At 38.6% G+C, this 12,971-nt stretch overlaps 1 protein-coding gene across 7 annotated transcripts in view; it reads right to left on the bottom strand.

Moving 5' to 3' along the window:
• enah (ENAH, actin regulator) overlaps positions 1-12,971 on the bottom strand; it is a 123,904-nt gene that overhangs the window by 4,962 nt on the left and 105,971 nt on the right. For 5 of the 7 annotated variants that reach the window (XM_023347694.1, XM_023347693.1, XM_023347690.1 and 2 more), the window contains 8 exons: positions 10,009-10,316; positions 9,075-9,208; positions 8,564-8,612; positions 7,928-7,979; positions 6,517-6,583; positions 5,154-5,201; positions 2,032-2,116; positions 259-316 (listed from right to left, as the gene is read on the bottom strand). In XM_023347694.1, the coding sequence (XP_023203462.1) occupies positions 259-316; positions 2,032-2,116; positions 5,154-5,201; positions 6,517-6,583; positions 7,928-7,979; positions 8,564-8,612; positions 9,075-9,208; positions 10,009-10,316 (801 nt within the window). The remainder of the gene's footprint in view (positions 1-258; positions 317-2,031; positions 2,117-5,153; positions 5,202-6,516; positions 6,584-7,927; positions 7,980-8,563; positions 8,613-9,074; positions 9,209-10,008; positions 10,317-12,971) is intronic. The other 2 variants (XM_023347691.1, XM_005809777.2) reach the window with 1 other exon arrangement.

Raw genomic sequence — 12,971 nt, 5'->3', positions numbered from 1 at the left:
TGAGAAGTGCTGCACCCTGACTGATGTGTCACAAACCCTCAACATTAATCCTATTTTCAGTTTTATAGTGATGAGACAACATAGTACACTAACACTGATGTCAACATATGACTGTTTCTGAAATGAGGGCACTTACGTTATTTCACTTCCTGTCTCCAACAGGTGTTTAAAAAAAGAATACTTATGAACATATGAGGCAGGAAGAACAGAAGAAAGTGACAATCTGAAAACCTGCTATCAGATTCTGGTGATAGTTACCATCAATAAGCTCTTCTTTTAGTTTTGACAGCTCCTTTCTCATCTCATCGAGAATGTCCTACAAAAAGACATAAAAAAAGTAACATTTTCTTAAAATACTGAAATGTTTGCAGAGTTCACATGTTTCACAGTCTGAATGTTTTGAGCAGCTCCTGTTTCCAGTCCCATGGTGCTAGAGGTCAGAGGTTGTAGTTAGGTCCTGCTCCCTGATAACAGGAAGCTAATCCCTGCACTGAGAATCCTGATCAGATTAGGCCCAAAGACTAACTTATTAACACCAACACATAAGCAGGTGTTAGAGATCGTATGGGGCGACTCAGCAGCTCACTGAATGACGAACTGACCACAGCAATGAGTGTGGCCGGGCACTGAGCTGAGTGTCACTCTGCCAGGCTCACTCTGGTGACAGATAGGCAGGACTCTTATCTAACAGACTCCTTCAGAGAGGGAGGAGCTGCCCCTCCCACCCACCACAACACTAACTCCATGACAACAAGTCCAACTTCATAGAACTGCTTCATTAGCAATTACAAAATGCAAACCAAACCAAGGAGAGTAAAAACGTTTGTGATGGATAGTTTAAAATGAGCAGTATTATGTGTTTCCCAGCTACATAGTGCCATGATAAAGCACAATCAATAATTCCAGTTGTTATAAATATACTATATATGTCAAATATCATTTAAAAGAAATTTTACTTTGCAATTTAACTTGAAATTGGGCCTCTGTCTCTTTAAAAAACTCCTGCTCTTTCTGAAACTCCGCCTTCAGGACGTCATCACAACATGGCTCCTCTATTAATCCTTTAACAACTGTTTTACCAGCAATGAACTGAGAATTAGCTCCTATAATGAGTTCAGTCCCACCAGGTGTTTGCTAATTGCTGCTGGCTAGTCTGATGGAGCCAAGTGGAAACTGAAGCTCTGAGGAGGAGCCTCCTCCTCGAAGGCGGGGCTAGGGCCAACCAGATGTTTTGCACAGCTGAATGTTTGCCATGGTGATTACAGGATTTCTCAAACAAACAAAGCAACATTCCAGGTATGTTTTTAATGAGAAAACAACATAAAATGATGTAAAGCTCAAAAAAGTCGATTTTAGTCAATTTTACCATAATACTGCCCCTTTAAAGGGAGAGTCTGCATGTTTTTAAGTGAAGTTCTTTGACATCACAGGGAGTTTGTAGTGAAGACTTTGAAGAAGCTAGTCACAGTGATCCTCTGCTAAACTCAGATGTTAGCTAATTAAACCTACCAAAACTGAAAATGTTTGTATCTGTGGCTCACAAAGCTGCATTAATGAATTTAGAGAGTAACCTGTACCTGAGAAGAATACATATAGATTTATAGTAAAAGTATAAGCAAAGATTCATGGTAAAAACACAGCTCAAGCAGTCAGACAGTGATAGATATGATCACTGGTAAAATGATCTGCTAATCAGATCTGAAAGCACCAACATTAATTCAGCTGAAATCCAAGTAAAGCATTAAAAGAAATCAACAAGTACAATAATTAAGACATAAAAATTCATTTGAACGTTTAACTGAAGTTAGAAACTGATGCTAATGCATTCACACAACTTCACTTTTAAATAATCCAAATGTTCCCTTTAAGATAGTGAATTACTTTGTGACATTTCCGTCAGCCTATATGTTTAGAAATTTTACCAAAACAACAATATATGTTTCACGTCATACATATTGAATTAGAGAAACAAAAACTCTGATTTGGTCAAGCCTTCTAAACATTTTAAGGCTTTTTAAAATGGTTTCTTACCTGTTTCAACCTGTCATAATCAACAGATTCTGTTGGCACACCATTGGCACTTAAGGATGCAGTAGGTGTCGGGGTGGATTTGGGTCTGTGAAACAACAAAAGCCCATGAAGCTTAGAGTAAAGATCAATGTAGGACCAATAGGAAGACAACATGACCTCTGTCATGCTTTTCATGTACTGAAAACATGTCTGTGTAACAAATGAGGGTTTCACAATCAGTAGATTTGACAAGTAAACAGCAAAAGAAAAAGAAAAAAAAAGCCAATCCTGCTTTGGGTGTGGCCTATTATTCTTGATGACATCACAAGATTGGAGCCGATCAGCTGGCATTAGCATGAAGTTATGGATGAAAAGCGACTTTTATTGCTTAAAACCTGCCCTGTCCCTCTTCACAGACCACTTCTTGTGTCTGACTGTAGCCAGCTGGTCCTGGAATCCCTGGAATGTTCTCATTTAAGGCTCAAACGTTTTGCTGCAGCCGTACCAAATACAAGTAAACACCTCCGAAGTAGGAATTTGATTAAAAACAGGTGGATACCAAAGGATGTCCAAAGACTATTGACCTTATGGTTTTATGTGATGTCACCAGAAACATGCTAACGATAATGCTTTTTAAAAAACCCAGTAAAATAGAAAAACTAACATGTTCTACAGATGGCAAACTACATCTAAACTGAGTCTCAGTGTGTATCTACAAAAACTTGTAGCTTTAAAAACAGGAATGTTTCCTTTGAAATGACTGAGTAGATAATCTGTGTATTGGGAAAAACATGCAACCATGAAAGAAGCATCAAAACCAACAGTTGTGTTTCAGCATATGGAAACACGACCATTTATAATTAAAAAAGGAAAGATGCTGAAGAATTCACCCAATTATTGCAATGGAATTACCAGAGAAAGCCTGCTTGAAGCATGCACACACACACACACACACACACACACACAGGGACAGGGTAGACATGCATGAAAGCACACACTGAATTTAAACCCCGATGCCATCAGCCTGTCATAAACTTAGACCTTCAAAGCTATTTTAGCAACTTTAAATGAAATTTCATGTCAGTAAAATAACGGTGGTCTGTTATTTTCTCCTCATGCCTGTGTGGTTTAAATTCCTGAAAGCATGTGGATCAGGAGATGTAGTTTAATCTAATTCAACCAGAATACCTTCAACATGCTTCATGTTGTAGCTTTAAATCTACAAGTTTTTCCAATTTAGGTGGATGGTGAAATCTTAGTTGATTTAGAGTTGAGCCATACTACTTGAGTGAACAGTGATCAGTTAGATGACTGGGATGTTTTATCAGCTAATTCTGCATAAACTTCTCCACAGCGTTCTCCCTGACCTGTCTGCTGTGTTCCTTGGTCTTCATGTTTTGTTCTCTGGCAACCCTGTGAGGCTTTCACAGAGCAGCTGCATTTATACTGATAATGACTGAAACCCAGATGGATTCTGCTAATTAGGCCTCAGTTCACACAGCAGGTAAATGTGACCCAAATCAGACTTTTTTTTGCCCATCTGCAAACCAAATCCCGCATTTTCTTTCTTTTTTAAATGTTTTATTGGCTCTTGTGGCCTTTATTTCATAGTGAATTGACAGAAAAGTGGGTAATTAGAGTAATATGGCCCTCCACATGTGGGTTGTGCTGACCCCTGCGCCACCACAGCATGTGCCTCCACATACTGCATTTTCTTGGCAGTCTGAACGGCTCAATTGTGATCTTTTCACTTTAAAAAAAAATCTGATTCATGTCACTTCCGTATCTGGTACTAAATCGGATACATATCCGATTGTTGCATTTTATCCGACTTTTAGGCATGCGTCATAATTCTGCACCAAAACATATAAAAATTCTTCTTCAACTATAGCTAGTCTGTAAAGTAAAAACTCTTCCTGAAGAGTGTCCACCTAAAGTTATCGAAAAGGTCTTTTCCTTAATTGACCTGCAAATATCTTTATCAGTGTGTAATCTGTTAAAACTGTCCATAAAGGTGTAATTGGCTGCTTTTACATCTGATTGGTGATTTTTTTGTGACTTTAACTTTGTAGTACTTTGTGTTTTCAGGATGTGAAAAAAGTGTTTTAAGAAATGAAAAAGGTAAAATGTTGTATCTGTACTTTCAATTGGTCTATATAGGATCAGTCAGTACCTTAGCAACCAGAACACTTACTGAATAAAATATGTTTCTCCCCCTTCACAAATTACTGGCTAAAGATTAAATTTGTTCAGTTGAGCACAGAAAAAGCAAACAGGACGTCGGTAATTAAGCCGATCCTGTGCCGGCTCTCTGCGCTCTCAGAGAACAGCCAATCGGCTCGAAGAGAGGAAGTGTGACAGGAGGGAGACGTGAAAGAAAAGGAAATGAGCTGAGCGGCAGCTCATTAAGAACCTGGAAACACAGAAACAATGTTCGTCCTTCTTATGGGTGAAGGTGAGAGCCAAACACACGCAGAGCTCCATAACTTACAACTTCAACACTAAGAGGAAATACTGTCAGTATGTGAGAAAGTTTGCAGACTTCCAGTCATTTTATGAAAAGAAATTGGCTGCACATTTTGTTTTAGCATTCTGCTCTCAATAGTTTCATTTTAAAGAAGTCAAGCAGGAATCCAGACCACCCATCTGGTGTCCCCTCTCGTACATACCCTCACACACTCAGCCTTATCTGTGAACGCCGGCAGTATTTGCTCTGGCTCTACAAAGATAATAGTAGGCCAAGTCTACGCTGCACTGGGCGGACACGCTTTAATGATAGGGAGGGAGCACAGTGTGTGACACACACATATAGAGTTCCCTGTCTTGGAACTCAAAAAGTTTGGATGGAAACAGACTCAGCAGCATGTAAACACAATGTCCAGATGATGTTTGAATTACATCATTAGGAAAAGCCACACAAAGCTGACCCCCCCGACCCATGCAGGCTGGTAGATTTAAAAAAAAGACACACACAGACACACAGTTTCTCCCAGACATTCTCCCAGGCACCAAGCTGCTCTTCATTGTAAAGAAAAAAAAAGAAAATGATCACGTCCATCACAGCAAACTTGGATTAAAAGAAAGAGTTTGACTGGAAGAAAAGATTTGGTAAAACTCCTCAGAGGCATGAGTCGTCTCTCTACCTGTAGGAGGAATCTGCTGCCATGGGATTTCTCCACGGAGACTCTCGTCTGTGTGAGCAGCAGAGACACACACTTTACTTCTTATAGCTCAGGATCCCAGCCTGATGAGGCTTCTTCAATAGACCCACTAGAGCTTAGCTTTGTTACACCTGCAAACTCCTGTTAGGCTGCTCTAAACTAACTATATGATAAGGCAGCGATTTTCTGATTAGTTTTGAGCTGAACAAAGACCTGGTTCTCATTAAGACATGAAATCAGTCAAATATAAACTTGGATAAGCAGCAATCTCACCTTTCACTTCAATCACTGTTTAACAAAAATGTTTAGACCCATCTTCTAAAAGATTATTTGAAAGACATCCACTTTATGACCTTTTTTGACCTTTCACATTCTTTGGGGAATATTGTCCCACAGCCTTTAGTTAGTTTTGTTTGGGTAACATGACAGAATTTTGGACTTTTTAGTATTACAATACATTGATTATCATCTTGTCTTGGTGTAGATCTGTTGCTATATTTGGAATCATTGTTGTGTTGATGTTTCAGTTATAAGTTCTGATCAAACAACCCTTAAAGACGCAGTATGGAGCGTCTATAAAACATGTTTTTCATGTATTTGTTAAAACTGTCACTATGTGTGACAGTTTAATATGAGACAGATAATCTGTGAAAAGGTCAGTCTCCTCTGCCCTAAGCTATTACTGCTGTCTGAATTAAAGCACAGCTTTCTGTTCGAAACAACCAATCAGAGCCTTCTAAAAACTACAAACTGTTTTTTTTCTTTTTTACAACATCAGTCTACTCTTTAGGAATCCTAATCTGCCAGTTTTATTATGACCCATCTTGTCCCTTCTCTTTAGTTTTCTTTGTGATGACTATTGTCTAGTATGATAACAGAGAGTCACAATGGAAATGATTTTTTTTTTCTTTGAAAAAAATTCTTTGTTTATTATAGTAATGTCTCTGAGCCCATGTTAAGATTTTTGCCTTGAATTCCCAGGTTAGATGAAGAAACAATGTTGTCAGCAGAGAAACGTTCCACTATACTTTTCATTCTCACTCACACACTTCTGAGGTTGTCACAACATAACAGTGTGTGATGAACACCTACTGTGGACAAAGAGGCAACGCAAGCTTTAGTGATGTTAGGCAGCACGGAACGGCCCAGGAAGTGCGTCATGCTAAAGCTAGCTGATGCTAAAAGCTTTCTTAAGTTCGATTGAAAACTTTCTACATTTTTGCTAAGGTTTTCAAATCGTCTGAGTCAAGTAGTGAAATAAAATTCACTTTAAACTGAATCGTGTATAAAAGAAGACGCAGTGAGATGATCAGAGGCTCTTCTGAGGAGAGGGCTGGGACTGTACCTTCCAATCACTGGAGATTTGCTACCATTCATGGTGTTTGTTCGTTCCCATGGCTTCCTGGGCATGTCTGGACAGCAAGAAAAACACACAAAATAATAGAAACCAAGCTTCTCTTACTGATTTTCAGCTTACTGTCATTAAAACATATCAAACCATTATATAAGGAGGATGCTGGAGACAGACTGAGAAATCAGATGGTGGCTCAAAGGGGACAATTGTAGACCAACTCATCAGAAACTGAGAAATGCCATCTTTTTCTAATCAGTCAATGCATTATACATTGTTGCATTGTTTGTGCAACACTACCAAGCTGCACAAACAAAAACAATCTTCGTGTTGTATGCTGCTACTGAGTGAAGAAGATTTAAAGTTAGTCATAGAAAGTACAGAGATGTAAAAAGCTATTTAGACATAAAATGTTTTTATACGTCATGTAAATGTGTGCTTGTGTGTGCATGTGTGTTTATTCAGGCTGTCAGAGAGCAACACTTTCTGTTGTATCCTTTGGAGCTTTCAGCTTGTGTCTGCATAAAACATGCTGCTTTAGAAAATACTGACCTTTTGAAAATCTCAACGCTAAGGTAAGAATTTAGAATTCTCCAGGTTGTACATAGAGATGAGTACCAATTCAATTCAAAGACACTTTATTGATCCCAAAGGGAATTTAAAAGTAAAATATATAAAAACTGACGAGAATGCAGTCATAATAAAAGCCATAATAATAAGAGAATGACGTAATAATATTACCAGAATAACGCAGTAATTTTATGATAATTATTTAAATATTAAAAATAATAAAACATTCAAATGAAGAATGCTGAAACATCTCGTCAGTTATTCTTTGTTATCGGTTTTAGAAAACCTTAATCTTTTAACACATCAGAATAAAATGATCAGCAGCAGGACTTTGAAATGGTTGTGCAAGCGACTATCTAGTTCAAAGAAACAACCACATGGACCTGACCAGCTGGTTTTTCTGTAATTTTAAAGCTGTCTTCTCGTGATATTGCATATTTATTCTGCAAACATTATGACCCTATTCTTGCAGCGTGAGATTATACAGTATTAAAAAAATCTATTTCTTTGGCCCCAATTTGTCGTGGAAGAGAGAACTGTTTGGTTGATGCTAAAATATCACAGCATCCAATGAAGGATGCTGAAGCCTGTCTAAAAGTCTGAAGCAACTACTATTTAGCATTGGAGCAAAATCTGCTCCTAATATGAATAATTAATGATTGCTATCAGCAGACAAATATGCAAATATGTACATATGAAAAACTCAAAGCTTGACAAACAACTGAAATGACAAGACTGATCAGTGGAAATCCCTCAGAAGAAAGTACTAAGGTCAATTATCTGGACCTGCAGCTGAGCTGAAGCCCTGGGTGACCAGCCCTCCTCCAACTCTTACCTGGTGTGCTACAGGCAGACACTTTGGGGGTTGTGTTGATCTCACCCTCCTCCTGATGGGCAGAAAAAAAAATCTAAGAAATTTCATATTTAAACAAGATTTTGTCATTTGATGTTTCATTAAGAACCTCATGAAGTTCAAAATCTTCAATAAAAGAGATACAGGAATTTCAAATATGTTTGGGAAATTGAATGTCAGTAGGAATAATAAAACAGTTTAAATAATAAAGGAAACATTGTTTTTAGAATACCTATTGAGTTGTAAATATTTCACCCAGAGAATGGTTTGTGATTATCTATAGCTAAGGCATGCATTCATGTTTTCAAAATCTGTGAAAGATGATGCAGGTAGTCTGCTCTATGAGGAAAAAGGAAACTAATAAAGTTTTACAGTCATCATTGAATTTTAAATATTTGGGCAGATTTCGGACATCAGTTTGCTGTTCACATTCTTGGCTTCATCAAACAGATGAAGCACTGCGTGACTGAGAGGTAATTCAGACAAGAATGGAAAGAATGTGGAGCTTGGCCTCACTGAGGAAACCACGGCTTACAGAGGAGCTTTGTGCGACTCAGATGTGAGAAAAAAAAAACTGATTTGTGATAACATATCAAAAAATTATTACGTCCAACTTACTGATCTCTGGTCAGGTTCAGGTGAGGAGCCCTTCTCTGCAATTCTTCTCCTGCAGGACATAGATCCCAGAGATGTTAGCCATAAATAATGTTAAAACAGAGATAGCTGTTTAAATCAGCCGTTCTCTCCAGGACTCCACCAGCGTTTTACAATAATAGTAATAAAAATACATCTAAGTTAGGGCTGCACTATTTATCACCATCACAATAACTGATGGCTAATATTCTAAGTGTTATAAACTTGCATTTTACAAGCTGATGCCATAAGTAGCCAGTTATACTGAGTCTAATGGCAGCATGGCAACACAAAGACGTTCAAAACGATAATGATCAGAGCAAAGGAAAAAAAGGAAGAAGAAAGTGGACAAATATCACAATATTTACCATAATTACCGCCTGTGTGAGGATTTCTAATATGGTGCAGCCCTGATGTTCTAAAGAGTGCTGCCATTTTAAGTTAGATCTGGTTATTGGAACTAGGAGCTTCAAGCAGACTGAATTCAGCAATCTACCTCCTGGCCAGTAAGGCGCTCATCTCCTCCATAAGCCCTCCTCCTCCTGGCAGAGGCCCGTTGCCTCTGGCCTCAGTTTTGGCCCCGGTGGCCCCTGACAGGGCAGCTGCCAGAGCCGCCCCTGCATCGTCACTCTGTGGGATGGGGGCGGAGAAATAATAATAATGAAGAAAGCTTATTGGTGATTTAACATTTCAGGACAAGATGTGTCTTTTCAAATTTATGGTTGATTTGTGTGTTTTGTCATGTTGCACATAAGCAGCCATGGAGTGTTTGGCAGGCGCTGTCAATGTTCTGAGCCTGAGATGAGGATGGGCTGGGACAGATGGTGGCCGTGTGTGTGTGTGTGTGGGGGTGGGCCTGTGAGTGTGTGTATGAGAGAGAGAGAGAGAGAGAGACCATGCATGAATACTGTGTGAACACTTAAATGGGTAGTGATCAGGTGAGATTCAGCATTAGGTTCCAAAGATAACAGCTACATTTCCATTACTAATATTCACAAAACTTTGTCTATATTCCACTAATGTAAAAAAAAACACAAAAAAAACCACACAATTTTGTAATAGTGGAGTTTCCATTAAATAAGATTTGATCAAAATCACACGAGAATAAGTTTGTTCACGTGGAAAGTCACCAAAAAACGTAACTCCTCCTCCCACTTCCTGTTGTCTTTGTCGTCTTTTCCACTAGTAAAAACATCCGGCTGTTGATCACATGACTCGTGTGGCAGGAAAAAATTTTTTTCCATTGCAGTTTTGCAAATTACTGTTGTGAAAAACCCCCTCACCTTATAATAATGCAAAATCTTATTGAAAACCTAATTTTTTTAAATCAAAATGCTAAGCAAATTTATTTTCAGAATTCCAATTTGCGGCATTATATGATGAATGGAGATGCAGCTAGTGACATCAGGAGGTTCTAGTCGGCTGCTCACCCTTGGCACTTTGCGCAGCTTGGCTCCAGCGAGGGCAGCAGCCAGGCCCGAAAGGGGGCGGTCCTCCGTGGGAGAGAAGAGTCCCGCAGGAAGGGGTGGAGCCGGGGGCGGCGGCGGGGCCCCTGGTGGAGGAGGTGGTGTCCCGCCTGGGGTCAGGGTGGGAGGGAGAGGAGGAGGCGGCGGTGGAGGAGGAGGGTGGCCGGCCGGGGTGGTGGGGGTGGCGGGTGCCGAGGTCACAGTGGAGCCGGGTGGCAGGGGCGGAGGTGGGGGAGGAGTAGGGGTGGTCAGCACCGGGGTCTGAGTCACATCTGATAGACGGAGGGGATGATGGATGGGGGGAGGGGTGGAGACAGGAGACAGAAAGAAAGAAAATGAGTTTCAAGCTGTTGTAATTATAGACAGAGTAACGCCGTACCGTTGACTTCAGTGAAATCATCTGATTTCACAACTTTAAAGACCAAATTTAATCAAATTTACATTTGATCCAAACGGCTTTTCAGTGTTACACAATCTAAACCATCACCATTCAATAAAGAGTTGTTTCCATTAAAACGCCTACATCTCAGTGGATTGTGTGTTTAGTTACAATGGAGGACAGACAGTCAACCGAAAAATATATTCACCTTCATAATCACTGAAGTTTCTAAGAGTAATTCATAAATCTATAAGTTGTTCCTTTTTCATTTAATCAGCCTCGAATTTCATGATTCATTTTCATGTTCAAAATTGAGAAATATGGGAAAGTTAAAGAACAACAATGAGCACAAGGCAGTGAACAATGCAGAAAGTTGAGAATAGTGAGGGTGTTCCACACAGAGCCCTGACCATTGACCCCTGACCTCAATGCCAACCGCAGAGAGGAAGTAGTGTTGGAATAATCTCCAACATTGAGTTTGTCAGGGGAAGATTTACAAACTAAAATCATTCATACCTCTTGTAGAGTACCATTACTTCCAGACTATTAGGTGCACCTGAACATAAGCTGCACACACTAAGTGGAGTGAGTTAAAGATTAGGGTGATGGTAAGGAGAGTTTCTAACCTCAGAGACTTGGAGTTTATTACAGAGAAACTTAAAATAGCAGCGAAAACCTGCAAAAACTGACAAGCAAATATAAGAGCTTGATGGATGCAAAGATTCTTCCATAGATTATTGAAAAGTGAATACCAAAATTTTTTGACACACAAAATGTAAATGTGTTTTTTTATTTATCAATACTGTTTTGATATCATGCTACCATCATTTGAACAACTGCATCTTTCTTTCCTATCTGGAACAAAGTTCTAAGCTGAATAAAGGCAATACAAATCTGCAAGGTGTACTAATATGTTTGAGATGAACTTGAGGACAATAACAGAATATGACATATCAGCTATAAGTTTTTATTTCCGAAACACAAAGTTAAAATGTAGAGTAGAGAAATGAGTCAAAGAAGAATCCACCAAGTTTCAGTCGCTATAATTTGATCTACATACATTGATTGATGTAGCAATATAATACAGATAGAATTGAATGGAATTAATTGGCCAACACCGGAGTTGTGCAACCACATGCATGGCAGTTTTAAATGATTTCACTTCCCCAATTTTTGGGGAAAAAAACTCAAGTAAAATCAGTTTTAGATTTTTGGGCAGAAACAATTGATTCTGATCTCTCCTGCATCTGGCTTAGTTTGAACAAAAATAATGACACTTTTAGGCAAAAATATTGATTCATGGTGTGTTTCAGTTCTGTTGGACATTAGAACTTTGGTGTAAAAACAACAGCTATCATCTTAAGCGTGTTATATGAGCAACTCAAAAGCCAGTTCACATCATCACAAAGGACGAGTCACAACCCTCCTTTGTGATAAGATATGAATCATTGCAGTATGAGTGCAATGACAACACAAGCTTTCAATTCAATTGGATTTGGGAGTGCTAGTGCTAAATAGTCAGGCTAACTATTTACAAAACCAGTCGATCCCATTTCACTTCTCAGATTCTTTATCTGCATCCAAATACTGCAGCAATACAACTGTATTACATATTACAGCTGGCATATCATTTGAAAACATAACTCTCAGAAGTGCAATTACACTTGGAATGTATGTTCAATAAATTAGGACATACATCCCAACGAGTCTCGTTTGATTAAAAGTATCTTTTGGAAATAAACTTAAAGCAGGTATTAAACATTCTTTTCATTAAGCCCACATTTCTGTTAAAGTTTTGGTCTGCTACAGCATTATAATTCTACTTTCCATTAGCTTTAATTGATGAATGGCCATAATTAACAGAAATAAAGTCTGTCAAATATCCACCTGTGTGTCAATCTATATAACTTGTCTGTATTATTACTCAGTCAAAACTTTTCATATGCACAGGATTTTGTTGTTTTTGCTCCAAAGTTGCATTTACACGCTGCAAGAGCTAAAGACCGTGTTATTTTTAAAGTATTTTATTACCATGACTGTTCATCCTCCATTATTACCCATCAGTACAAATTCACGTTATAAAAAGTGCAGGCATAATTGTGTTGAAACTGTAATATTCACAATTAACACGACATCAATGCACATACTAGAAAATGATGCGATTTGTCATATCAAAGCAAACAGCATGCGTGTTAGTGAGCAGCATAAAACATGACATGTTTCCTGTTGCTTTTAGTTATTTATAGAAACAAGAACAAAATGAATGAAAAGTCTCATTAGAATTTTGTGTTTTAATAAAACAGGCCAAAAAAAACAGCCAACATTAAACAGAACATTTGACAGAATACACATTAACACAGAAACACATACACAACCATAGAGATGCATTACGACCAAAACAATGATTTCACTTTAAAAAAAAAGAAAGATGTTACAAATTATGATAAGAGCAGATCATCTGATCAATAAACTCGGATGGAATGTGACCGTGTTGAACTGTGATCAATGCAAATCCAGCAGCCCACAGTTTCCCAGCCAATCAGAGCCA

The sequence above is a fragment of the Xiphophorus maculatus genome, chromosome 15, assembly GCF_002775205.1.
Source record: "Xiphophorus maculatus strain JP 163 A chromosome 15, X_maculatus-5.0-male, whole genome shotgun sequence".
NCBI classification, from domain to species: Eukaryota; Metazoa; Chordata; class Actinopteri; order Cyprinodontiformes; family Poeciliidae; genus Xiphophorus; species Xiphophorus maculatus.
This window is presented reverse-complemented; position numbering and strand designations above follow the sequence as displayed.